Source organism: Lissotriton helveticus, chromosome 2_2 (assembly GCF_964261635.1).
Source record: "Lissotriton helveticus chromosome 2_2, aLisHel1.1, whole genome shotgun sequence".
Lineage (NCBI taxonomy): Eukaryota > Metazoa > Chordata > Amphibia > Caudata > Salamandridae > Lissotriton > Lissotriton helveticus.
The window spans coordinates 135,229,001-135,253,797 of record NC_136060.1 but is presented as its reverse complement, the minus strand read 5'-3'; the positions used below and the strand labels follow the sequence as shown (position 1 = coordinate 135,253,797).

The 24,797-nt window shown below is 48.3% G+C and overlaps 1 protein-coding gene across 11 annotated transcripts in view; it reads right to left on the bottom strand.

Moving 5' to 3' along the window:
- Positions 1-24,797, bottom strand: part of FRYL (FRY like transcription coactivator) — a 2,496,013-nt gene that overhangs the window by 1,937,712 nt on the left and 533,504 nt on the right. For all 11 annotated transcript variants that reach the window (XR_013608325.1, XM_078678213.1, XM_078678216.1 and 8 more), the window contains one exon: positions 19,997-20,077. Coding sequence is in view for 10 of the 11 variants with exons in the window: in XM_078678213.1 (XP_078534339.1) it covers positions 19,997-20,077 (81 nt within the window). In the remaining variant the exon portion in view is untranslated. The remainder of the gene's footprint in view (positions 1-19,996; positions 20,078-24,797) is intronic.

Here is a 24,797-nt window from a genome sequence, read left to right as displayed (position 1 = left end):
CTACATGCTATCTCTTTCCCTCTCTCTTTATGTGCTATTGTAGGTTTGTCTCCTTTTCGTGTTTCTCTTCTTTGTTTTTCTCGTATTACTATTCTCTCGTCTAGGTTTTATTCTGACGCCGCTTTTCTTTATGTGATGCGATAACTTTTGTTCTTTGTTTCACACTGTGTTCTCTATGTCCCTCTTCCTTCATGGTTTTACACTACGCATTCGACCTCCTCGGAGTATATCTCTTTTTGTTGGCTTGCCTCAACACTGTTCCCTTTACTTTGATGGTCCTTTTCCAAAGTATTCCTCTCCCTATAATATTGTATTCATTGTTTAACGTGACATTATTCACTTCCTTCAATGGATACTTCGCTTTGGATACTTTCATATATGTATTAAAATAGGTTCTTGTATTTTCCTATGTCTTTATTACTTTGCACTATTATCTGTACTTTCTACCTTCTTTTCTCCCCCTCTTTCTGGTTTTCTCTATCCCTCTCAATTAACTTTACTATTATCTGATGCTTTAACAGTTCACTTACCCGCCTGTGGTTCTTTAGTATTATAAAATATGCATATTGTAGTACTGTTTTATTTGGTGCTCCATGTCATATTGTTATCCTGTGAGTTCCCAACAAATTTTGCGTTTTATCATAGGCTTTTTAGGAGTATTTACGCATTTTAGATCTCGTTTATTATATGCTGCATATCTATGACCTATTACATGCAGGACTCACTTCTAATTCATTCCCTTCTACATGTTGTTGTTACTGTGGTTTAGAATTCACACTGTTCATTTACTTCATAAGATACTTTGTTTTTGACATAATGTAATTTATTTTATTATTCCACTCATTTATATCTATGCTGTCTCTATTCATATTCTCATGTTTCCTTATGGGGGCTTTTCTTCTTTTGTTTATTACTTCTTTCTTTTTCTCTCTATTTGTCATTATTGATTCTGTCCCTTTCTATATATTATTTCACATGCTTCATTATTACATCTTATTTGTTATTACATGCTATGGGGGTTCCTTCATTCACTTCTCCTCCTTTAGTCTTCTTTTCTTTCCTTATCAACTTATTATTTATTGTATGGTAACTGTACCACACATTTAATCATTCTCTTTATTCATTGGCTGTGCTTTAGGATGGTATCTCATGTTTTTGCACGACTTTTGATTGTTACCCTGCTTTATTGTGTCTCGTATATTCCATATTATCCTTTGTTCTTTAGATTCCCACTCTTCTTTCCTCGGAGGGGGTATGGTTACCCCTTGGCGCTGCTTCTAGTGCGCCCAGACCCGTAGATAACAGTTTAGGTTCTCTTCTCTTTTCCTATCTTCGTATTTGTTTTTCTTTAGTTTCTACCTGCTCTGTCTCTTTTAAATATTCATTTTGTTTTTCTAAATTACTTTTGTATTTCCTTTTCCTTCTCTCTTCCTTTCCTTTTTTCTTTTCTCCATTTTATTAGTTTTCCTCTTCTTCTTCGACACATTTTGTCTTTTGCTTCCCAGAGCAACATTTTTCTTCTCTATTTTCTGTCCAACTGCCTTCTTTTCTTTCTCTTTACCTCTTGAATTCTCCTATCATGTCCTCTCCTAATTCGCTGTCAGTGATTTCCTGGAATGTTCATGGCCTCACTCATATCAAGCGTAAAAAGGTACTCCCATACCTGCGCTCTAAACATGTGGACGTTGCTTTATTGCAGGAAACGCACTTTGATGATATTGAATCTACTAAACTCAGTAGAGACTGGGTTGGTAAAGTGATTCACAGTAGTGTCTCCAAGCTTGATCCTACCAATCCTAACCCTGTTCGCAAGTGTGGGGTTGCCATACTTTTTCGAAAGTCACTTCCCTTCACAATTCTCAAAACGTGGTCTGACCCGGAAGGTCGATATGTGTTTGTCAAGTTGAAAATTGGGAACTCTTTCATTTGCCTTGGTTCTATTTATGCCCCTTTAGGCTCCAAAAAACAGTTCTTTCTTCGTCTGAACCGCCTTTTCACGGAAATCAATACCTCCCAGTTTCTCATTGGAGGGGACTGGAATCTGGCACCAGATCCTGCTCTGGATAGAACAGGTTGCTTTGACACCGTTAACGCTCCAGATAGAGCCATTCTTAGGGACATCCTTGCTGATACTGGTCTAGTTGATCATTGGAGGCTCAGTCATCCTCAGGACAAAGAATATACGTTTTTCTCCTCTACACATGGTACATTTTCGCGTCTTGATTATTTCCTTCTTTCGCGACAGGCAGTCCAGTTGGTTATACAGTCCCAGATCTTGGAAGCAGCCATATCCGACCATTCCCCTGTTCTCCTATCTCTTGATTTGGGTCTCTCCAAACCAGGGCGTAAACCATGGCGCTTGAATATAGCCAGGTATAGAGCTCCATCAGGTAAACTTCTTTTGCAGTCACATCTCCAGGATTACCTTACTCTCAATGATACATCAGTCTCTTCTAAGAGAATGGTTTGGGCTGCGGCCAAGGCAACAATTAGGGGTCAACTCATGCGGGACGCTGCTTTACGCAATAAGGAAAACGCAGTCAAACAGACTGCTTTGGAGGACGACATTCGCCGACTCTCTCAATTGTATATCTCAAAGCCAACCCTTCAGGCTCGTAAATCACTAGAGAAAGCGCGAATGTCTCTTAATAGTCTCTTTACTTCTAAAGCCGAATACGCTTTGCAAAAGATGAAAGGACGTCATTACGAGCAGGGGGAAAAGGCTGGTCGGTTACTAGCTGCGCAATTGAGACAGAGGGAAGCCGCTATGGCAATTCCAGCAATCAAATCCAGTGGTGGTGACGTACTTACTCGACCACAGGAAATTGTTGAGGAATTCGCTTCATTTTATAGATCTCTTTATTCTCCAAGCACTCATACAGGCGCACTTGCGATGAACAAATTTTTAGATACAGTTCATATCCCTAAACTCTCTGCTGAGGGTAGGGCCCTACTGGATGGTGTTATTACGAAGGATGAAATTTCTTCAGCAATAGCTGCCTTACCATATCATAAAGCTCCGTGGGATGATGGTTTTCCTCCTGAATTTTTTAAATGGACCGGTCAGAATATGATCGACACTTTACATGCTGCATTTGGAGAGGCAGTGGAGGAGTCTTCTCTTGGTCCTTTGTCCAACAAGGCCGTTATAGCTGTCTTACCGAAACCTGGCAAGGATCCTTTGTTATGCAGTAGTTATAGGCCCATATCTCTTTTAAATTCAGATGTTAAGATACTTGCTAGCATCCTTGCATCACGTCTCCGTAAAGTTTTACCTTCCTTAATCCACAATTCGCAGGTAGGTTTTGTCCCAGGTAGGTCCTCTCGCAACCATTTACGCACCTTATCTCACACTTTATGGTCAGCTAAACATCTCACTGATGATGCATTACTTCTCTCTCTGGATGCTGAAAAAGCGTTTGATCGCATTGAGTGGGAATACCTTTTTTCTGTCATGCAAAGGTTTGGGTTAGGCGACCAGTTTATAGATAAAGTGCGCCTGCTTTATGATGATCCATCGGCTCAGGTCAATTGCGGCGGTTTTCTTTCTACCCCATTTCCAATTAGACGAGGCACTCGTCAGGGGTGTCCACTCTCCCCTCTTCTCTTTCTTCTCGCAATGGAGCCTTTAGCTGCTGCGATACGACAATCTACTACTGTGGTAGGTGTCCCCCTTCCAATTGGTCACTCTAAAATTTATTTATATGCGGATGATATTCTCCTCACACTCACGGATCTTCCCCGCTCTCTTCCTGCCCTCCTCCGCATCATCAATGATTTCTCTTCCTTTTCTGGCTACAAGATAAATTGGGATAAGAGTGAAGCATTACCCATGACCATTGGTACAACGAAAGATGTGATTTCTGATTTCCCTTTCCATTGGCAATCATCCCGACTTAAATATTTAGGAATCTTAATTAATAGAGGGTTGGATAATATAGTCACAGATAATCTGACTCCTTTAATCATACAAATGCAAAGAGATTTTGATAAATGGAAGGCTTTGGGTTTATCCTTATGGGGGCGGGTCCAGGCGGTCAAGATGGTTACTCTTCCTCGATTTCTTTATGTCTTGGGTATGCTTCCTCTTCACATCCCCTTAACAACTCTGAGATCCATTGACTCCAAAATCAAACTTTTTGTCTGGGGCACGGCTAAACCGCGTCTTACCTTTGCAAAACTAAAATCTCATCAGCTACAAGGGGGTTTGGGTCTCCCTTCTATCGAGCATTACTCGCTTGCTCTTCATCTTTCACAACTTGTTTTTTTTCTACCCAAATCTAAAGACATACCTCAATGGGTCCCCCTTGAACGTCACCTATTAGCTTCTGGTTTTGGTTTATCCCTTTTGTATGGTAAAGGGGTCAGTTCTGCTGATCCTAAAAACCCTATCTTATCTGCAATGCACAAATCCTGGCAGAGAAGTCATCGTATACTTAAATCTAATTCACGTATCCATTTTAAAGCCCCTTTATGGACTAACTCTGCCGTTCGTATTGGGGGTCGCACCCTGTCCTGGTCTGTATGGCAGGAAGCTGGTATTCAGACTATAGATCAATTATTTCATAATAACTCTTTTAAATCTTTTTCTCAACTCTGTGAGGAATTTCATCTGCCATCCACACAATCCTGTAAATACACTCAGCTCCAACAAGTTCTCACAAAACATTTAGGTCCTCCGCCTGACTTAATATCTGTCTCTCCTATTTTGTCTTACCTGCAGTCTTGGGGGAATCTTAAAGGTGTGACTTCTGGTCTTTATAAAACTTTTTTGCATCCTTTATTTTCACAGCCTCTCTCGCAAGCTCTCCAGTTAAAATGGCAATCTCGCCTATCGGTGACATATTCCAATATTCAATGGGACCAAATCTTGGAAGGGTTGCATAAGGGAGTCCGTGAAGCTCGTCTTAAATTTAGCATTTTCAAAATTCTACATGAATGGCATTGGTCTCCAGTCAAATTGCAACATGCTAAATTGTTATCACATACTTTGTGTTGGAGGTGTTCAGCTTCTGGTTGTGATATTACGCATATTGTCTGTGAATGTCCTCGCACGACCCCTTTTTGGCTTTTTGTACGGAAGACATTGGACAATGCCATGTCACTCCCTCTGCCCCTTACTCCTCTGAATATTATTTTGCATGATTTTCGTAGCCTTCCGAAGTTTTCTAGGCCGCAAACCCGTCTTCTCCACACGGCTCTGGCCACGGCAAAAATTTGTATACTGCGACACTGGAAATCGCCTCTGCCTCCTTCGCAGGAAGAGTGGTTGGTGGCAATGATGCAAACAGCTCTACATGAACGTACAATTTATAACTTGCAGGATCAAACTTCCATTTTTCTCCAGGTGTGGTCTCCTTTTCTGGAAGCCACTGTGCATAGTGACTCTGTTTCCACTCCTCCTTTGACTGTTCCACCTTCTTAATTCTCTTCTTTTCGGTTCTCTTTTTTCGTACTGCTCAGCTTTACATTTTTTCTCCTTTACCTCTTTTGTGCTTACTCCTGTTGCTCTGGGATTCTTGCTTATTCTTTTCTTTTTCTCTTTCTCTTCCTTTTCCTTTTCCTTTTATTCATTTTCTTCCTTTTTCTCCTGTTTCCTTTTCTTTATTCTTCTCCTATAATGTACTCATTTAGCTATTTTCTCATTATTATTATTATTGTATTTAAGATTATGGAATATACGATATTTTTTATGTCCTCATGTTTATCATACTTCGTGTAATACCTTTCCACATTTGTATTATTTTATTTGTCAAAGATATTATCCTGCTTTATTATTATTCTTTTTTTTTTTTTTGTATTTGTAGTTTTATCTCAAAATTTCTAATAAAAAATTTCAACAAAAAAAAAAGAGACAAGGCGGTACTAAGGAGGGACTACTAACCCTATAGACCAATCAAAAGCCACCAGTTATGAAGGACAAGGACAGGAGACAATTCAAAATATGGGGGCGAAGTGGGCGGAGCTTTTTTCTCATATCCTGAATGTCTCAAAGATCCAGCGCAGGTGCTGCCTAGGCGAGACCTCAAAGTGGAGTCCAGAAACAGGGCCCTAAAATCCCCAAGGGGACCCATGGGGGGAGCCGGGCTGCTCGGGAGCTTAATTTGGCGGTTCCCCAGCGGCCCGGGGGCTGTTTCCAGCACGCCTCGGAAGCGGAAGGTGCGGCGCTCAGCTGTAGAGCGCTTAGATGCTTCTGGAGATACAGGATCGTCCCTGGCGCGACCTCGGGGGGATCTCGTGCTTGTGAGGCAAAATGGCGGCTGCCGGGCAGCTTTGTTCACCGGATCCTGTCATGCCAGCGGAGGTTGCCACCTGAAGACCTTGACCTCCCATGTTACACCAGCACTAGAGGTGAGCCGGGCCCCACCGCAACTAACGGGGCGCCCTCGCTGCTCTCCTCAGAGAAGCGCTCCAGTCTGCTCTGCCCCGGGGCTTGCCTGACCCCAAAATGGCGGCGCCTTCGGGACATCGGTGCCAATGACTCCCCGGACAGACTTTCAAGCTCGCGATCGGCTGCTGCCTAAGCACAGCCTGAAGACCTCTCCTCCTGATCCCTCCTCCTGCGCCCATCCAGCGTCGGCGTTGCTGAGGCTCCTCCAGTTGGCCCCAGATGATGAGGGTCGGCTTTGTGGCGTGTTCTCCCCTCCTCCCGGGACTGCCTCCCTTTCTGCGAACCGCTGTTTTGGCGCCTGTGGTCTTTCTTCCCTGACTCCTGGTATCCGGATCTAACTCCTCTGGCCCCAGCTGGACGATGAGGCTGTGACTTTGCCGCGGACTGCCTTTCTCCCCCCGGACTTGCTGGCTATGGCAGCCCTCTTCCTGGACTTTCGGACCTGGACCTCTGAGTTTCCCGCCATTTTCTTTTTATGACTCGCTTCTTCGTCTACCTTTCTCCTCCGCCACTTTAGCGATCTCTAACCTCACCCTCTGTCCTAACGACCTTTCTATTGTCTCTCCTGCTGCCTCTGACACTCCTCGCTGTCTTACTCGTTACTATCTGCTTCCCTCTCTGGTTTGTCTCACTTTCCTGCCCTTCTCTGTCCCTCCCTTGGTGCTATGACTGCATCCCCCCTCCCACCCCACCTAATGGAACTCTGCTTTTCTGTATATAGAGATAACTCTAATCACTAGTATATGCAGCAGACCTATATGTTTGTGGATTTCTAGAGCGCATGGCTGCCCGTGAGCGTCCCAGCGCTAGTGATAGAATAGGTGAGAACAGGTGAGGGGAATTTAGGGAAACAGCCAGGTCTTCAGAAGCCTGCGAAAGGAAAGAAGATTGGGCTGGGACCGAATGTCCAGTGGAAGTGCGTCCCAGAGTCTGGAGGCATTATACGTAAAAAGGCGTCCTCCTGACCGGGCCCTCTTAATCCTGGGTATTGTAGTCAGATGGAGATGCGTGGATCGAAGGGTTCTGCTGGTTTTGTGTGGAGTAATAAGATCTTTTAGAATAGATGGGGCTTTGCCATGCAAGATTTTATGGGTGATACAGAGGGCCTTGAAGTGTACCCTTTCGAGTATTGGCAACCAGTGCAGTGACCTGAGGGCCGGCTTCGCTGAGCAACGATTGTTGGTGCCCGTGATAATCCGAGCAGCGGTATTTTGTACAACCTGCAATTTGGCTGTCACTTTCTTTGGAGCGCCAAGATAAAGCGCTTTTCGGTAGTCCAGTCTGGACAGTATAGGGCCCTGAATCAAGAGCTTCTTAGACTGTGTGGGCAACAGCGGGAGAATTTTTCGCGCGGTGCGGAGGAGGCCGAAGCAGGCCCCGACTGTTTTCCTAGCTTGAGGACTTAAGTGTCAGGCCTTGATCCAGCCAGATCCCAAGGCTTTTGATGTCAGACTTTGGGGTTGGGGGCGAGCCCATGCATGGAGGCCACAGCGTCTCAGGACGGAAATGTGACTGATTGCCCATAACAAGGATCTCAGTCTTATCGCTGTTAAGCTTAAGATGGGACCTATCCATCCAACTGGCTATATCCCCCAGACAGGAGTACAGGTCGATGGAAGGATGGTCCTATTGGCTTAATGATACCACAAGCTGGGTGTCATCGGCATAGGTCAGGAGCTTGACACCATAGGGGGTGACAATTATTTCAAGAGGGGACATATACACAATAAAAAGCGTAGGGCTCAGGGATGAGCCCTGGGGAACGCCACAGTGAAGTGGGGGTGTGTTGGAAATAAAGTTGCCTCGGCCACCTGAAATGACCGATTGTGCAGTAAAGATTTCAGCCAAGATAAAGCAAGTCCTGAGATGCCCAGGTCCCTCAGCCGCTGAAGCAGCGTTAGATGATTGACGGTGTCGAAGGCTGCACTCAGGTCCAGGAGGATCACTGCCACTGATCCCCCCCGAATCAATGATCTTCCTCGCCTCTTCAACCACCACTATCATCGCGGTCTCCGTACCCTGGCCAGGTCGGAAACCAGTCTGTGAGGGTTTAAGTAAGTCGCTTGCTTCCAGGTAGTCAGATAGCTGACGGTTGATGAATTTTTCTGCCATCTTGCTAATACCTGGCAGTAGAGAGATAGGCCGAAAGTTGTTCAGCTCCATGGGGTCAAGATTGTTTTTTTTAGTAGGGCTTTAACTACTGCCATCTTCCAACTCTGGGGTACAACCCCCTGTGACAGAGAGATGTTAATCAAGTTTGCCATAGGGGCCAGAATATTGGGTGCAGCTGATTTTAGAATATGTAATGGGGCTGGGTCAAGCGGGGAACCGCTTTTGATTGACTGAAAAATGGGGGAAAGGGTTTCAGTTGTGATGGGGACAAACATATCTATCTATGCTCGGCTTGCTGTATTGCTAATGAGGGAGATTCCAGTGGATCAGTCGGGCTATCAAAGGAGAGATGCTTCAGAATTTTTTGGATCTTCTGGTTGAAGAACTCGGCTAGCTCATTGCAACGGTTGTCCTAGGGGGCTATCGGGCAGGGGGGGTCCGGAGCTTTTAGGAGTTTTTTCACTATTTGAAAGGTTTCTCTTGATGAGTTCATGGAGGATCTAATTTTTTCTGCAAAAAAAAGCAGCTTGCGCCTGTTTCAGTGCCTTTTTATAGTTTAGTATCGTAAGTTTATAGTCCCGTTTCCTACCATTCCTATGTGACTCTTAGAGTATATCCATTTGTATCCCTTCCTTATGTATATAGAGATAACTCTAATCAGTAGTATATGCAGTAGACCTTTGTACTATCTACCATTCCTATGTGACTCTTAGAGTATATCCATTTGTATCTCCTCCTTGTGTGACTTTACATCTTGTACATTTGCAATTTTTTCTGTTTGTATCCTTTATGTAACGCATGTAATCCTAAGTCCTTATGTTTCTCAACTGGTTCTTATGTAAAGCGCTCTGACACCTTCGGTAAAGTTTGCGCTATATAAAATCGCATAAATAAAATAAATAAAATAAAATAAAATCTGAAAAATGTAGTTGGGTGGTGCGCTCGGGGAGGAATAAACACCGGGAAAGGCATGACCTATGCATGCCCTTCAGGAATGGAGGGGAAATAAAATGGAGTGAAGGTGGTGCCAGCAAATGACAAGAGTATGAGTGGACTGCAAGCCCAGATGTAGCTACAGAATGTCTCAGTTCGAGACAGCGAATGCGTGCAGTCTAGAGCAGAGACCTAAAGCACAAGTTACTACTTGTGTAACGATATATCTGTAAGAGACATTAGTTAGTGATAGATTCCTTACCTTAGAATATACCCAGGCGTCAGACTGGATCAGGAAAGTTTTGCTTAGCAGTAACCATGCGCGTCAGTAGGTAGCGTCCTGCGGCTCCGCGTCCATCACTGGCGTCTTATGCACCGAGATTACATCACAGAGACTACTTAGGCGCCACCAATGCGTGCTGACGTCCGTTTTGCACACGACTTTCCACACCAGGAATGCAGAGCCATGCAAGATACTGACCACTGGTGCATTGAAACTAGGGCCCTGAAAGGGATGACCTTGACCCTAGTTATCAGTTCGCAGAACGGGGAGGATGGGTGGGTCGGTAAGGAATCTATAACTAACTAATGTCTCTTACAGGTATATCGTTACACAAGTAGTAACTTGTGCATCTGAAAGAAACATGTTAGTGATAGATTCCTTAGAATAGATACCCCAGCAATACCACGAACAAGAAAACACCAGAAAGTCAGAGAGAACAGAACGGCCAAAGAAGCAGTCTCTCCGGACTTGACTGTCAAAGCAGTAATGATTGGTAAACGTGTGCAGCTAGGCCCACGTAGCTGCCTGACAAATGTCCTGCAAGGGAACGCCGCGTCCCAAGGCAGTAGTGGCTGCCGTCGCCCTGGTGGAATGGGCACGCAGCCCCACAGGAGGCACCTTCTTAGCCAAGGGGTAACAAGCCTTAATGCAGAGAACAACTCACTGAGAGATGGTCTGCATGGCCCGACCTTTTTTGGCACCCACGTAGCCAACAAAGAGCTGGTCATCCACCCGGAACTGCAGTGTGCACATCAGATAAAATGAGAGCGCTCATTTTGGGTTCAGACGATGGAGCCTCTCCTCTTTAGAAGGATGTGGAGGTGGAAAAAAGGTGGGCAAAGTGATGGTCTGCCCGATGTGGAAGGGCGTAACAACCTTTGGCAAGAAAGAAGGACGGGTCCGTAAAACCACCTTGTCCGGATGAACTGAAAGGAAAGGAGGATTAGAAGACAGAGCCTGGAGCTCACTCACTCTTCTGGCAGAGGTGAGAGCAACCAGGAAAGCAGTCTTTAAGGTGTGAAGACGTAAAGGACAGTTATGAAGTGGCTCAAAGGTAGAGCACATCAAATAAGACAACACAAGATTCAAGTCCCACTGAGGCATTATAAAAAGGACCAGAAGGAAAGTGTGTATAATGCCTTTCAGGAAACGGTTAACAACCGGGGACTTAAAAAAGAGAAGGCTGATAAGGAAGCCGTGGAAAGGCGGAGATGGCAGAAAGATAGCCCTTGATAGTGCCCAGAGCAGACACCCGCCGGGCCAAGGATAGAAGGAACAGAGGGATTTCAGAAAGAGGGGCAGAAAGGGGATCGACAGACTTATCTGTGCACCATGCCACAAACTTGTTCCACCTGCAGGCGTATACCGTTTTAGTGGAGGGACGCCTGGCTGCCAGAATGACATCACAGACTTCGGGAGGAAGATCGAAAGCTGTCAACTGTCGCCGCACAATCTCCATGCATAGAGGTGGAGGCTGGACAGGTTCGGGTGGAGGACCGTCCCCTGCTGCTGCGACAGAAGATCCTCCCGAAGAGGCAGTCGGATCGGGGGAACGATCGCCATGCTGAGTAGCTCGGGATACTAGTATCTTCGTGCCCAATCCGGAGCTACAAGGATGACTTAGGCCCGGTCGCGCATGATCTCCTTCAGTACTCTGGGCAGAAGTGGTAAAGACGTACAACAGAACGCAGCTACACTCGGGACGAAAAGCGTCGTTGCGCGAGTGCCGCCTTGGAAATTCCAACGTGCAGAACTGATGACATTGGGCGTTCTCTTCGGTGGCGAATAGATCTAACCAAGGCTCTCCCCACTGCAGAAAGAGACCTTGCGCCACGTCCGAGTTCATACGCCAATCGTGATCAATCAAGCACCGGCGGCTGAGTTCATCCGCCCTGGCGTTCAGAGAACCTGCCAGGTGTTGAACCACCAAGGTAATTCCGCGACGTTCCAGTCATGTCCAGAGGCGCAGAGCCTCCTGACATAGGGTCCACGACCCCACCCCGCCCTGTTTGTTGCAATATCACATGGCGGTAGTGTTGTCCGTGAACACCTGCACTACACTTCCCCGGACAGAGGGAAGGAAAGCTTTCAGTGCAAGTCGGATCGCCCACAGCTCCAGAAGGTTGATATGTAGCCGGGACTCCGCAGGAGACCAGAGGCCTCTGATCTACGCCTCTCCCAAGTGGCCTCCGCATCCCAGGAGGGACGCATCTGTCACCACTGTGTGCTCCGGTTGGGGAAGGGAGAGCGATCTGCCATTGACCCAATCGCGATTCATGAGCCACCACTGCAATTGTCGTGCAGTGCCCTCCGAAATCTGGACATGATCAGACAGGTCGCCCTGATGCTGCACCCACTGGAACTTCAGGTCTCACTGCAGAGCCCGCATATTCCATCTGGCATGTTGCACTAGCAGGATGCAGGAAGCCATCAGGCCTAGGAGCCGGAGGGTCATCCTGACTGAAACCCGAGATAGAGGCTGAAAGATCGGAATCATAGCCTGAATATCCTGGACTCGCTGCTCGGGAGGATAAACTTGAAACTCAGTCGAATCCAGAACCTCTCAGATGAAGGGGAGCTTCAGAGAGGGATTCAGGTGCGACTTCAGCACGTTGATGGAGAACCTTAGCAAATGCAGAGGTCGGACGTAGGTGGGTGACTACTGTTTTTGGCGTACCCACCTTCAACAACCAGTTGTCGAGGTAGGGGAAGACTGACCCACCTGACCTGCGCAGAGAAGCTGCGACCACCGCCATCACTTTCGTGATCACCCGAGGGGCGCTGGTAAGGTCGAAGGGGAGCACCGCAAACTGAAAATGCTCCTGGCCTACGGTAAACCACAGGTAACGCCGGTGGGCCGGCAGGACAGGGATGTGAAAATATGCGTACTGCAAGTCCAACACTACCATCCAGTCTCCAGGGTCGAGGGCAGGCAAGACCTGAGCCAGTGTCAGCATCCTGAACTTCTCCTTCGGGAGGAAGCGATTGACGTTCCGAAGGTCCAAGATAGGACGCAGTATCCCTTTGTCCTTCTTGGGGACCAAAAAGTAGTGGGAATAACAACCACTCCCTACTTCTGGCCCAGTAACACACTCGATGGCCCCCTTGGCCAAGAGGGTCGTGACTTCCTGCTGGAGAAGTGGCAAGTGTTCCCCCGACATGCCGTGGTACTGAGGTGGCATGGCTGGAGGGGTGGACTGAAAGGAAAGGGAGTAACCCTTGTGGATGATCTGCAACACCCACCTATCCGATGTGATAACGCACCAGTGGGGGAGGTGGTGGCGGGTCCTGCCACCAACCTGCGTGGGGTGCTCCACAAAGCTCAGATTAGGAATGTTTGGAGGTAGAAGCGGCAGAGGTGGACTGACACCCACACTGATTCCCAGATCCGACCCTGCGGAAGCCACGGCAAGGCTGGTTCTGCACAGGCTTGCTGACGGAACGTGCATGAGCACCTCTGCCGTGGCCACGAAAGGAACGAAAACCAGGAGTGGCCGGGCTCTTTGCAGAAAGACCCAAGGACTTAGCCGTGGCCCGCGAGTCCTTAAAACACTCCAGTGCACTGTTGGCCTCATAGCCAAACAGGTGAGTGCCATCAAAAGGCACGTCCATGAGCGAGCTCTGGACATCGGGCGAGAACCCAGTAGAACGCAACTAGGCATGGTGAGGCAGCGCCACAGTCGTAGAAATCGCCCTGCCCAACAAGTCAGCGGTTTCCAAACCACACTGAATGGGGAACTCAGCCGCATCCTTACCCTCAGCAACCGCCAGGGAAATTACAGCCTAGACCTCCTCAGGACACTGTAGAAAACCTGAGCAACAGTATCCCACACCGCATGGGAATAACGGTACAATAAGCAGGCGGTGTTCCCCGACCGCAGACCCAAGCTGACCGAAGAGAACAGCCGCTTACCGAACTGATCCAACTTCTTAGAGTCCTTGTCCGGCAGAGCCGTGGGAAAGGCACTCTGCGACGTCGAGGCCTGGATGACCAGACTCTCAGGCATAGGGTGAGTGGTCAGAAAGGCGAGGTCACCAGGTGCCGGAGGATGAAGCCTGGCAACATTCTTATCCACAGGGGCCCCTGTGGCTGGTCCAGACCAGGTACCCAACAGGACGTCGGTGAGGGCTTATTTGAAGGGCAGCAGCGTCTCCAGCGAAGTAGACGCCATCTGGAGCACCTCGGTGTGGAGGTTAGTTTTGAAGGTCACCGTAAGAAGATTGAGGTTTAGGACCTCAGCAGCCCTACAGAGAAGAATCATGTAGGAAGCGCCCTTCTCCATCATGGGCGAGCTAGAGGCAAACCACAGGTCAGAAGAGACATCGAGGTCGCCGGCGTCATCCAGATCGTCCACCCAGTCCCGCTCGGAGTCACACTGCCGGGCAAGAGGGTCCTCTGACCACTCCCAGTCCTCCTCTACCTCTGTCGTAGGAGGAGCCAGTTGCGGCGGAAGAGGAGGAGAAGGGACAAACAGCGACGTGAAAGGCGTCAGCCGGGGCCGGACCGTCGTCGCATCCCAATGCGGATCCCAGGTAGGAACAAAATGGTCCTGGACCCGGGCAAGGGAGGAACGAATGGCACCCACTGTGGCGCCAGAAGCAGAGTCGAGGGTGGCGCTGGGGAAGGAGCCGGCAGCGATGGACCTTGCGGCGCCGGGGCCGGAGCCAACGGCGCAGGATCCTGTGGCGCCGAAGATGGATCTGCCGGCGGGCCAACAGGATCTGGACACGGTACTGAAGGTGCACCAGCAGGAGCCCGAGGCCTAATAAGGCGGTCTATGGCAGCAAGAAACTCTTGAACCTGTTCCGGAGTCGCCGACGGACCCGGGTAAGGCGGGTAGGCCGCCAGACTCCCAGGCTCCCAGGGAGCCGCAGGGGCAGAACCCCTGTCCCCCTCGTTCGCATCCGAGGACCGGTGGGGGGACGTTGGAGAGCGAACACGCTTCTTCGACTTCTTTTTATGTCGTCGCTTACCAGACTCCGAGGGCGAAGACTTGGAGCCCTAGGAGCAACGACTACGGCCCCGTGAGAAGTCCCTTGACCCAGAGCGGCGGTGGGCCGAATTCCGGGCCTCCAGCAGTTTCTGTTGCTGCTCCCTCAAGGTCTTTGGGGCCATGGCTCGACAATCCTGGCAAGCCCGGGAGTCGTGATCAGTCTCCAGGCAGTAGAGGCAGGCATCGTGGGGGTCCGCCACAGACATAGTGACGGCAGGCGCCGCAGGACTTAAATCCAGGCATTCCTACTCGCACCAGAGAAAACCAACACGAGACAAAAGTTTCAAAACGATGGTCAAAAAATGACTAAGGTAGGTGCTCTATCCGGATCTGCGCTTGCTGGCACGAAAAAAGGAAGAACTGACGTCAGCGCGCATGGGTGGCGCATAAGTAGTTTCCGTGACGTCATCTTGGCGCATATGACGGCAGCGATGGACGCGAAGTCGCAGGACGCCACCTACTGATGCGCAGGGGTAATGCTAAGCAAAACCACCCTGCTAGTACATAGACAGCTACCCCTCCCCTTCCCCGTACACAAGGAACATGCGTAAAGGGCCAAAACACATGCAGCAGGCCTACAACCCGTATGCAGACACGGGGGTGGGGACAGTCCCAAAATGGACAGGAACAACCAACCACCCAGCTAACCCGGCATGGAGCGCAACCCCCCTCCAAGGAACAAGGGCAAGGCATGACCAGATGACCCCCAAATCAAAGGCAGCAAGAAGGAGGGAAGTTAGGGGAGGCAGAAATTGGAAGGCCAACCACCCCAACCACCCCAACCTGGAGCAGTCAGAGCAGCGGTGACAGGAGCACCTGAACCCCATCCTCCAAGAGCCAAAGAGGAGTAAAGAGCAGCAACAAGACGGAGCAGCCCGGCAAGAGCAAAGGAATGCACTCACAGGAGACACAGCCCCCCACCGGGAGGCGAGTGCCGAAGACCAACTCAAGGGTCCGCACAGAATGGGGAGGAAGGGCGGGCCGTGAAGGAATCTGCAGCTAGAATCGTCTCTACCAGATACAATGTTACCAAAGGTAAGTAACTCATACATCTGATAGAGAATACTAGCCACAGATTTCTTCACATAGATAGATACCCTAGCAATACCCACAGGGAAGGAGGGTCTGCGAAAGGACCCCACCAGCTACGACAGGACAGAGGGTCTCACAGGGGACAAAACCTGCGGACCGGGCAAGGAACCAGATCCCTCCTAGGCAGGAGGAGCTCCCCAAGCAGAACACCACAGACCCCATAGGGATGGAGGAAGAAGAGAAAGAAGAGGCTCCCACACACGATCTAGGAATCAAGGGCAAGGCCAGAGAGGTCGAAGTACCCCACACCCCTCCAAGGCAAGAAAGCTTCCACCAAAGCCAGGGGGAGAGCTCAGAGGTCCAAAGAAACGAAGGAAAAGAAGGCGTGTCCTCCCCAGACGGAAGGCAACAGGCTAGCCAGAGCAGAGCCAACAGACAGAAGCCGCCACAAGCCAGAAAAAACAGCAGCATCCCAGCCCGCAGGGAGGTGAGGAAATGGCCAAGCACACCACCATGAGGGGCAGCGCACACAACCGCAAGAAGCAACGCAACATACACAGACGCCACGGAGAACAGGCACCCAAAGGCCACCAGAACTCCCCAGCAGAGCGCAAGCTATGTAACAGCTACCACTAGCCCAAATAGGGTACGTTAAATCCCAAGACATGAGAACCCTCTTTGGAAGAACTTCCTCATCAGAGGAATTAAACAAAAGGCCACAGGGAAACATCCCCGTGAAAGGCTTGACAAGCAGCTCAAAAGAAAAAAAACAGAAGGCCTAATCTCAGGACCAAGTCTGTGTAACAATTCCAGCAAAAAAACACACACAGAGAACGAAGGGCCATCCAGCAGCCAACAAGGCCAAGTCCCAGCTAGGAGGACGCAATAGCCAGAGAAACACTCCCTAGTAAGAGCAACCGTCCCAAAAGGGCCAGAACCAGCTCAACTCAGCAGTCACTGAGGAAGGGAAGAAGGAGGAGGAGGAGGAGAAGGAGAAGGAGGAGGAGGATAAGGCGGAGGAGGAGCATAAGGCAGAGGAGGAGGAGCATAAGGCAGAGGAGGAGGAGCATAAGGCAGAGGAGGAGGAGCATAAGGCAGAGGAGGAGGGGCATAAGGCAGAGGAGGAGGAGGAGCATAAGGCAGAGGAGGAGGAGCATAAGGCAGAGGAGGATGCGGAGGAGGATAAGGCAGAGGAGGAGGAGCATAAGGCAGAGGAGGAGGAGCATAAGGCAGAGGAGGAGGAGGAGGATAAGGCGGAGGGGGAGGACGGAGCCCTGCAAAGAACCTTCGAATGGCGGAGTCAGCCGGGGCATGGAACAACAGGCTGCCATCAAACGGAAGGTCAATGAGTTGCTCCCGAATATTCTCGGGGAATACTCTGTCCCGAAGCCAAGCATGGCGACGGAGAGCGACTGAGTAAGCCATGGCCCGGCCCAGCACCTCTGAGATGTCCAGAGCGGAGCGGAGAATAAACGCTGCAAACTGCCGGCCATCCAATGCAAGATGCCGTAAGTCCACCTGAAAAGTCTCCTGGGACGCTGCGGATCCCAGAGACTCATCCGAGTCCCACAAACAGGAGGAGGCCCTAGCCCGAACACACAAGGTAATAAGAAGCGCTGGTCAAAGCGAACATGTTGCACCCCTAAGAGGCCAGCCAGCTGGCCTCCCCAGACAGCATAGTCGATAGTGGCGGCAGGGAGGGAAAAGTAGTCCGCAAAAGTGGACCGGCGGCAGAGGGGTGAAGTGAAAGACATGCCGGGCCACGCAGCGCCGAAAGATGCCGGTGCAGAAGATGCGGAGCACCAGATCCCCTGAGGCAGGACGCCTCCAAGCCCCCGTCAAGGAAGAAAGGAGCAAATCCTCAAAGGGAAGTAAGATTTCCCTCCCACCAGAGCTTGGTGGAGAACCTCCAAGAGATGGTGCGCCGGATAGTGAGCAACCGTGTCACCCATGCGCAGAATGCCCACAGCCGTAGACACCGCGTGAGCAAAGGCCGCACCCGCCTTCGCAGGGCCCCACGGTGGAGAAAGCAGCTCCTCCGTGGGCGACGGCTGCAAACTAAGGTTGCCGTCCCAGAAGCCAAGCGGGACGGGCAAGGGCTAGACCTGGAAGTCAGAAGGAACCGAAAAATGAGTGACCTGCCGCGCCTCCGATGAGCACCTCTACCTCAGAAAGGGTGGGGAGCAGCCCTTCAATGACGCCGGTGAAAAAGTTACCACAAGGCGACCAGGCTCTGGGGAGGACGACACCAATATACAGCCAGCCTCCGGAGAAGGAGCATCCGAAGACGAATCCGCAGCACAACCCCTTTGCGGAGCCAGAGTCCGCCGCCTGAGGAAGGATGTCGACACCATCCGGCGTTGCCGGACAGGGTTCCTCCAAGTCACACCGCGTCGGGGACCGGAGTGGAGACGTAGCCGAACTGGCACCAGGGCAGTGCCAGAACGACGTTGACTCTACCTCCGCCGAGGCAGCCACCTGCGTGGAGGGACGAGAAGGGCCTGGGGGAGTGACACAAAGCCATCCGCCAGCCGCGGCCCAGAATGTAGCGGAGGTCGCCGGGCAACCCATGTGGCTGTTGCCAGGGACGATTCAACCTCCGACGAGGCAGACTGTGGGGAGGGACGAGAGGGGCCCGGAGAGGGACAAGGGGTCCCCACCCAGCCTCGACCCGGAGCGGGACGAGGAGGGTCCACTGACCCCTGTGGCTCCGCACATTCCAGCCGCTGCCGGCGTCGCAGATGCGTCACCTCGGCCTTAGACAGGACCACCTTGTCAAAGGACCGAGAGGGGCTCGGGGATGCGACCTGATCCCCATCGACTTCCAGCGACAACACAGGGACTCCCGTGGGAGTTTGTGGCGTGGCAGAGGCGCCGTGGTCTGAAGGAGGGACCCCAGAGGGGCCGCACCCAAACAGTACCACCTCCTCCAAGCCTGGATCCGAGCCAGCCAGGGCCGGAGTCACTGGCAGCGCCGCGGAGGGCCCCACGCAAGGCAAGGAGGAGACGCCAGCGAGGCCTGCAAAGCAGCCGCGTATGTCTCCTTCTGAACTCTAAACACCCCAACCCCGGGAAACAGTGGATAGGACGACACGTGGGCCGCATCACCCGCGGAAAGCCCACGCCCCCAGCAGGCCGGAAAGCAGCCCCCGGGGACAAACTGCAACACTTACCTACCGGGCAGTGACTCTCAAGTGACATCGGAGAAGGGCGAGGACGACGACAATGGCTGTATCTGAAGCCGTCCGTCGAAGCTGATCGAGGAGAGGACGTCTACCTGGAGGGACGCGCCGAGAGTAGTTTCATCCGGCGCTCATGCTCCGACTTCGGCTTCAACTGTTGGCACGCCTCACAATCAGTGGTGCCATGATCCTGCCCAAAACACTACATACAAATGAGGTGAGGGTCCGTCGCCGGACTAAGACGCCCACACGACTTGCAAGTCTTGAAGCCCGAAGGCATTCGCCTACTGTTCCACCAAAAGAGACAATGGGAAGAAAAAAGGGCCCCAAACAGGCCCGTAGCAAGGACCGGATCCGCGTTGCACAGAGAAAAGGAAAAAAACGGACATGGGCGCGCTGGGGCGGGGCTTATGTGACCGGGCTTATGTGACCTCGCTGACGTCACGTACGCGGAAGACGTCTGGGCGTAGTCGCGTGATGCCGCCCCGCCCCTGCACGCAGGGATGCTGTGCCAAAAAGTTTCCGGATCCAGTCTCACACCTGGGGACAATTCTACGTTAGAGAATACTAGCCGCAGATTCCTATCAGATACATCATCTTGCAAACTATCACCTAAAACACATACACATATAGAGGTTAACAAATTAAAGAACTAGACTTGTACAGTAGTTTCGTTTTTGCAGAGATTTCACAGTTCCTCTGTTTTAGCCTCAAAATGGAAAAAATATCAATGAAGTGGGACATATCTGGATAGTTTTTTTTATATAGGTTCACTGAGAAAGCTAGGAAATTGCAAACCTTTTAATATTACTTGATAAGACAGACAGATTATCCTGGTCGACCTTAGCAGTTCCAAATTAATGGTACTAAGCAAGAATCTGGACTATTTTCTTTATTGTTGGATGTACTCTTCCTTTGGTATCCTGTTTCCACAAGAACTAATTTTTAATGAAGTTATTTGAAGTTATAAATGCAGCCTTTAAATGGACTAGTGTACGGTTCAGCAAACAGTTGAAATTTAACTGGAACAAGTAATGCAAAGCAACAAAACAGGGTTTAGTAAACTTACTTTGATTGAGCAAGTACACCTATGACTTCTGCATATAAATCTGCAATTATATGCACATTCCCAGTGTTTGTTCCTGAATACCTAAATAAATCAATCAAAAGAAACAAAAGAAATATCATGTTCATAATATATTATAAACTTAAAACTTTGTTTTGCTGGCAGAGTCCTAGAATCCACCTTCTCATTTTCATTTTACTTTAAAGCCTTTGCCCACAGATGGAAAAGAGCTAATATTTCACAAATGCAATCAATAATTCAAACTTACCAGTAAAATGGGTAAGCCATCAAAAAGGTTACAAATGGAAATGCTTCAAACAAATCCGCCACTCTCAAAATTGACATTTCATTCTATTATTTTTAGCTTTTCTATGTAAATCAGTCAGAAGCACAATGCAAATGAACAGTCAAGTCTGAAATATTACAGCTCATGCCCCCTAAATGGAACACAAATAATTTGTTTCAAGCTTTTTTTATTTGAATAGGGAGTTATGGTTGATGAACACTGGGTGATACCAACAATCCGAACATTGCTTAAATTAAAGATCTTTTTAACCTTTGTAAAAGTTTAAAACATTAAGGTCCGGGAACATGGGAAACCTAATATAAGGGAGTACCTGGCTTTTGCATAAACACGTGCTAGCCCAATCTGTGTCCCAAATGCAGTACTACTTGTAGTACAAGTTAAACACCGCAATCAGAAGGTTCACACTTTAGGGTTTTTCCAACTTTCAGGCATATCCAAGGATCTACAGTCAAACACCAACTCTTACAATATTAGGTTGCACAGGATGGCAAAATTGGCAAAAAATTGGTCTGCTGTTACATCTTGATCCAAGTCATCCACCTCATTCCATTCATTTTAGCTCTTTCTTTTTTGTGTGTTAATGTACCTTTCATAACATAAGGCACAGACTAGACAGTCCGTTATTAAGGAGTATCATATTTTACTGCGTTCCGAGTGTCGAACACTCATTACCTCTTTGGCTAATGAGAAGAGTAATCTAAGGCTTATTCAAAGTCAAATGCTAAAGGAAAGTACATGGTTATACAATTGTATACAATAGGTCAACGTCTGTGGCACAATATGCACGATTAACAAACTCAAAATGTCACATAGTAAGTCCAGAAAACATGCAAAAGTCCTGGAGCAAAAGGAACCAGGTCTTAAACTCATCCTTCAGTATTCTTTCCCTCATTTGGATTTTTTTTAAACTATATAAAGATTCAGAATATACGTCTAAAGATTTAAACGCACAGCTTGGGCTTAGGCAAATTTCCCTAGACTTATACTTTGTTTGCATTAGCATTAACACAACATCACATAATTAAGTAAAATGTTGAGTTTATGTAACCACGGTCTTCGCATATTCGAATTTTTAATAGATTTACATGCTTATATCATTCCCCGTAATCGGGCTAGGAAGCTCTTGTACACTTAAATAACAGGACAGTAGGAACTGGAATTGATGTGTAGTTCATAGATTGCACTAACTGGTCCAAACTTCAGATCAGTAAGTGGATGTGCTCTGAACTCCACCAACCAAGAGGCCATCATACTTCAGATTTAATAGTACACTGAGGGAAATAAAAATACAGTGCTTTGAAGGGGAAACTTGCACATGAATCTATGACCGACACTAACATTTCTAACTTACTTTCTTACTTATTGCCAATTCTTAAATCACATGGTTTTTACCAGCACAAACCTTCACATGTTTTATTGCAAGCCGTCTAGCCCTTCAATGTGTGCGCGATTGGCAGATTTTTAAAAAAGTGCTTGGATTGTGGAATTCATTGATTTTTTTTATGATTTTCCATTTGTCTTATTTTTACCCTTTCTGGTGTTTTTATGATTGCTTTGAAATAATTGAATAAAGCTTGTTTGATCAAACTTTTCTTCTAATCTATACCACTGTATCTTTCATAAAAAAACATTCAAATATTGTATATAGACTATAAAAGGCATTTTGAATGTTCTGGAAAATATTACCTGTAATCCAAAGGGACTCCACTGGGCCATTCAGCAACTCTGGCCTAAGCAAATTTGTTTATGGTTACATTTGTAGTTGAAGAGCTAAATAAAAGCGATCACTATAAAGTGGGCCGGATTTTATTTTATTTATTTACACAGGATACATGGATGATATCTTTACAGGCATTTTGCAAACCAAACATCCTGAGATCTTGTTTAATGTAACCATTCAATCGATCAGAGATGTTTTTATTAATGATCCCCATGTGTTTGGAAGTGACACAGTATAGCTCTGAAGTGACTTCATATCAACCCCGAAGTAACAGAGCAGAGCTGCGTATAAGCAGCATCTGGGCTAGCTAATATCAGTTTCCTAATCTTCCTACTTCTATGCTCTCCAATGCAGAGCACTTAAAACAAACTGCAAGTGACGGTATGCCAAAATCTAACCTGTAATGATACGATATTCAGTAGTTCCTTGAACTCCACAGAACGAGAAGGTGAGGGAGAATTGAGGAATCAGCATTAGATGCAGCATCCACCAGAATCTGTTTATCGAAAGTACTAATTGAAGGTAAGTTACATGTTCCACACCTGTGGAAAAGTTACCACAGCAATATGTCCGAAATGTGAAGGGTCTGAGTATTGGACTAGGTAGACAGATAAGGAAGTCTTGCAGTGCGAGGCGAGAAAAAGTTACTTCTCACTATAGCTGTCTGTCACAGCAATAATTTTTAATGAACATGTGTGCCAACTACCACGGTGCAGCCTGGCAGATACACAAAATAAACTACATATCCATACCTAGCTGAAAATACTATAGTCAGGGAGAGTATCAAACTAATGACCAATATCCTTCCAGACAGTATAATCGCAAGATCGCTACATTCTCGAACACCTCAGATTCTGAGAATGAAGGTAGTTCGAATCAACTCTATACAAGAGGCAACAGACTGGTCACAAGAGGACAATATAATGGCCAGCTTTTTTAGCTAGGTGAAGCAATGGCAGTGGGCCATTGGAGGCCACGGTATTAACCCAGATACCGAGGCAGCCAGCAAGCAGATCACAACCAATACCTAGTGACAAAGAATGGTCAATATTGGAGGAAATCAACCAAATCCAAATATTTAATCTTTCGAAATCCAGTTTGGATGCTTCTGTATATTCCTTGCTTTACAAGGGCCTCTCATTTGTGCCCCATACCGGCATTAACACCTTTAAACTAATTCCAGACCTTATGGCATTTTCCAGAAAAATCAGTCTCCAAGAATGTTTTTCAGATCAACAAGCCATTACAATAACCACCAATAGGTCAGGCCTTGCCCCGGCATCTAACTTTACTCCAACCGTAGACCAGGTAGGACCAGAGGTCACCATCTTCAAGCAGGTAGTATACAAAAAACTTCTAGCAGCTACCAAATATATTTGAAAAAACTCCCTTTATTCGTGGCCGCCATTAATTTTCTGCACTTTCAGCTCAAACAGACTAACATCACAATCAAGAATTGTGACAAAGGTGGCGGCATTGTTGTGAGAAGTTGGCCTGGTATATGATGTTCACTATTCTAGTGAGCACCTTGCACCAGTCCAAACAACCCTTATGGTGATGGTTGTAAAGTCAACCTTATAGACCAGCTATCCTAGAGGTAGCGTGGACAGAACAGTCTTAGGCTAAAAGATGATTGAGGGCGTGTAAAGCCAGCTGTTTTACCATATGTAACCCCTTGAATATCAAATGAAAGGACACCACACACGATATATATGAAATATATATGTATTTATTCACTAACACACTCCTCTTAACTCTTTATAAGATCAGAGGCATAAGCACATAACAAGTTACTCTTAGAAATACTTTAAATAGCACAATTTACAGTTAGGCCCTGGGGGCGCGTAAAACCATATACTAAGTAAGTGGTATAAGAACCACGACTCGGGAAAAGGAAAGGCCTAGGGTCTAGAGAATCGCTGGGGCTACGCTATCTGAAACTTAGGTTAGGAATAGGAGGCCCACAGGCGGCGCGTGCAGTATCAGTACACTCACGCAAGAGTCAATAGAAAGTCAATAGGAACTTAAAAAGGTAAGTAACGAAGATTTAGGACACTTCCGGTCTAAATAGGAAAATACAACTAACAAAACTAGACACTAGGATAGTCAATCCCTACAGGAGCACCGAAGTACTCCCGTTACCTCACCCACGGGCTGCGGGTGCATAGGTGTCAAAGTGTGTCGGGTTTTCTCGTTGATTTCTATGGAGCCCTGGAAGAAGATGCTGCAGGCGACCAGGAGGAAGATGTCCGGGTGAATTCAAGGGTGGATCGGAGTTGAAGAAGACCTGAAAGCAGAGGGGACAGAGTCTAGGTCACTAGCCAGTGACCGGGTAGAACCAGAAGTCGTCGAGGAGCAATCAGGTGCTGTCGTGAAGCTTGTCTTTGCAGCCACGCGGACCAGGAGGCGTCGAGGGCGACCAGGTGCTGGAGAGGAGCTGTCCCACGAATGTTCTCGCAGATGGAGGGGTCGACTTCAAGATCAGAGCCAACAAGCCTAAGCTAAGGCAACCCACGCAGGATACACAAAAGGCTTCTGGTGCAGACCATGAGGGTCTGAGGTACTTCACCTCTTCAGGGAAGCAAGGGCCAGTCTGGAGCAACCAGACCAGCGATGGATTTTCAACAGGATCGTCGTCGCGGGGCTACCAGCCAACTGGCCAGCAACCCGGACAACGCGTCAAGCAGAACACAAGCAGAAGGGTCCCACGCAGATCTCGTGGAGTGTGGAGGGCTGGTCTTCGGTGCAGGTGGAGCTCGGTGTCGGGGTGTCTCAGT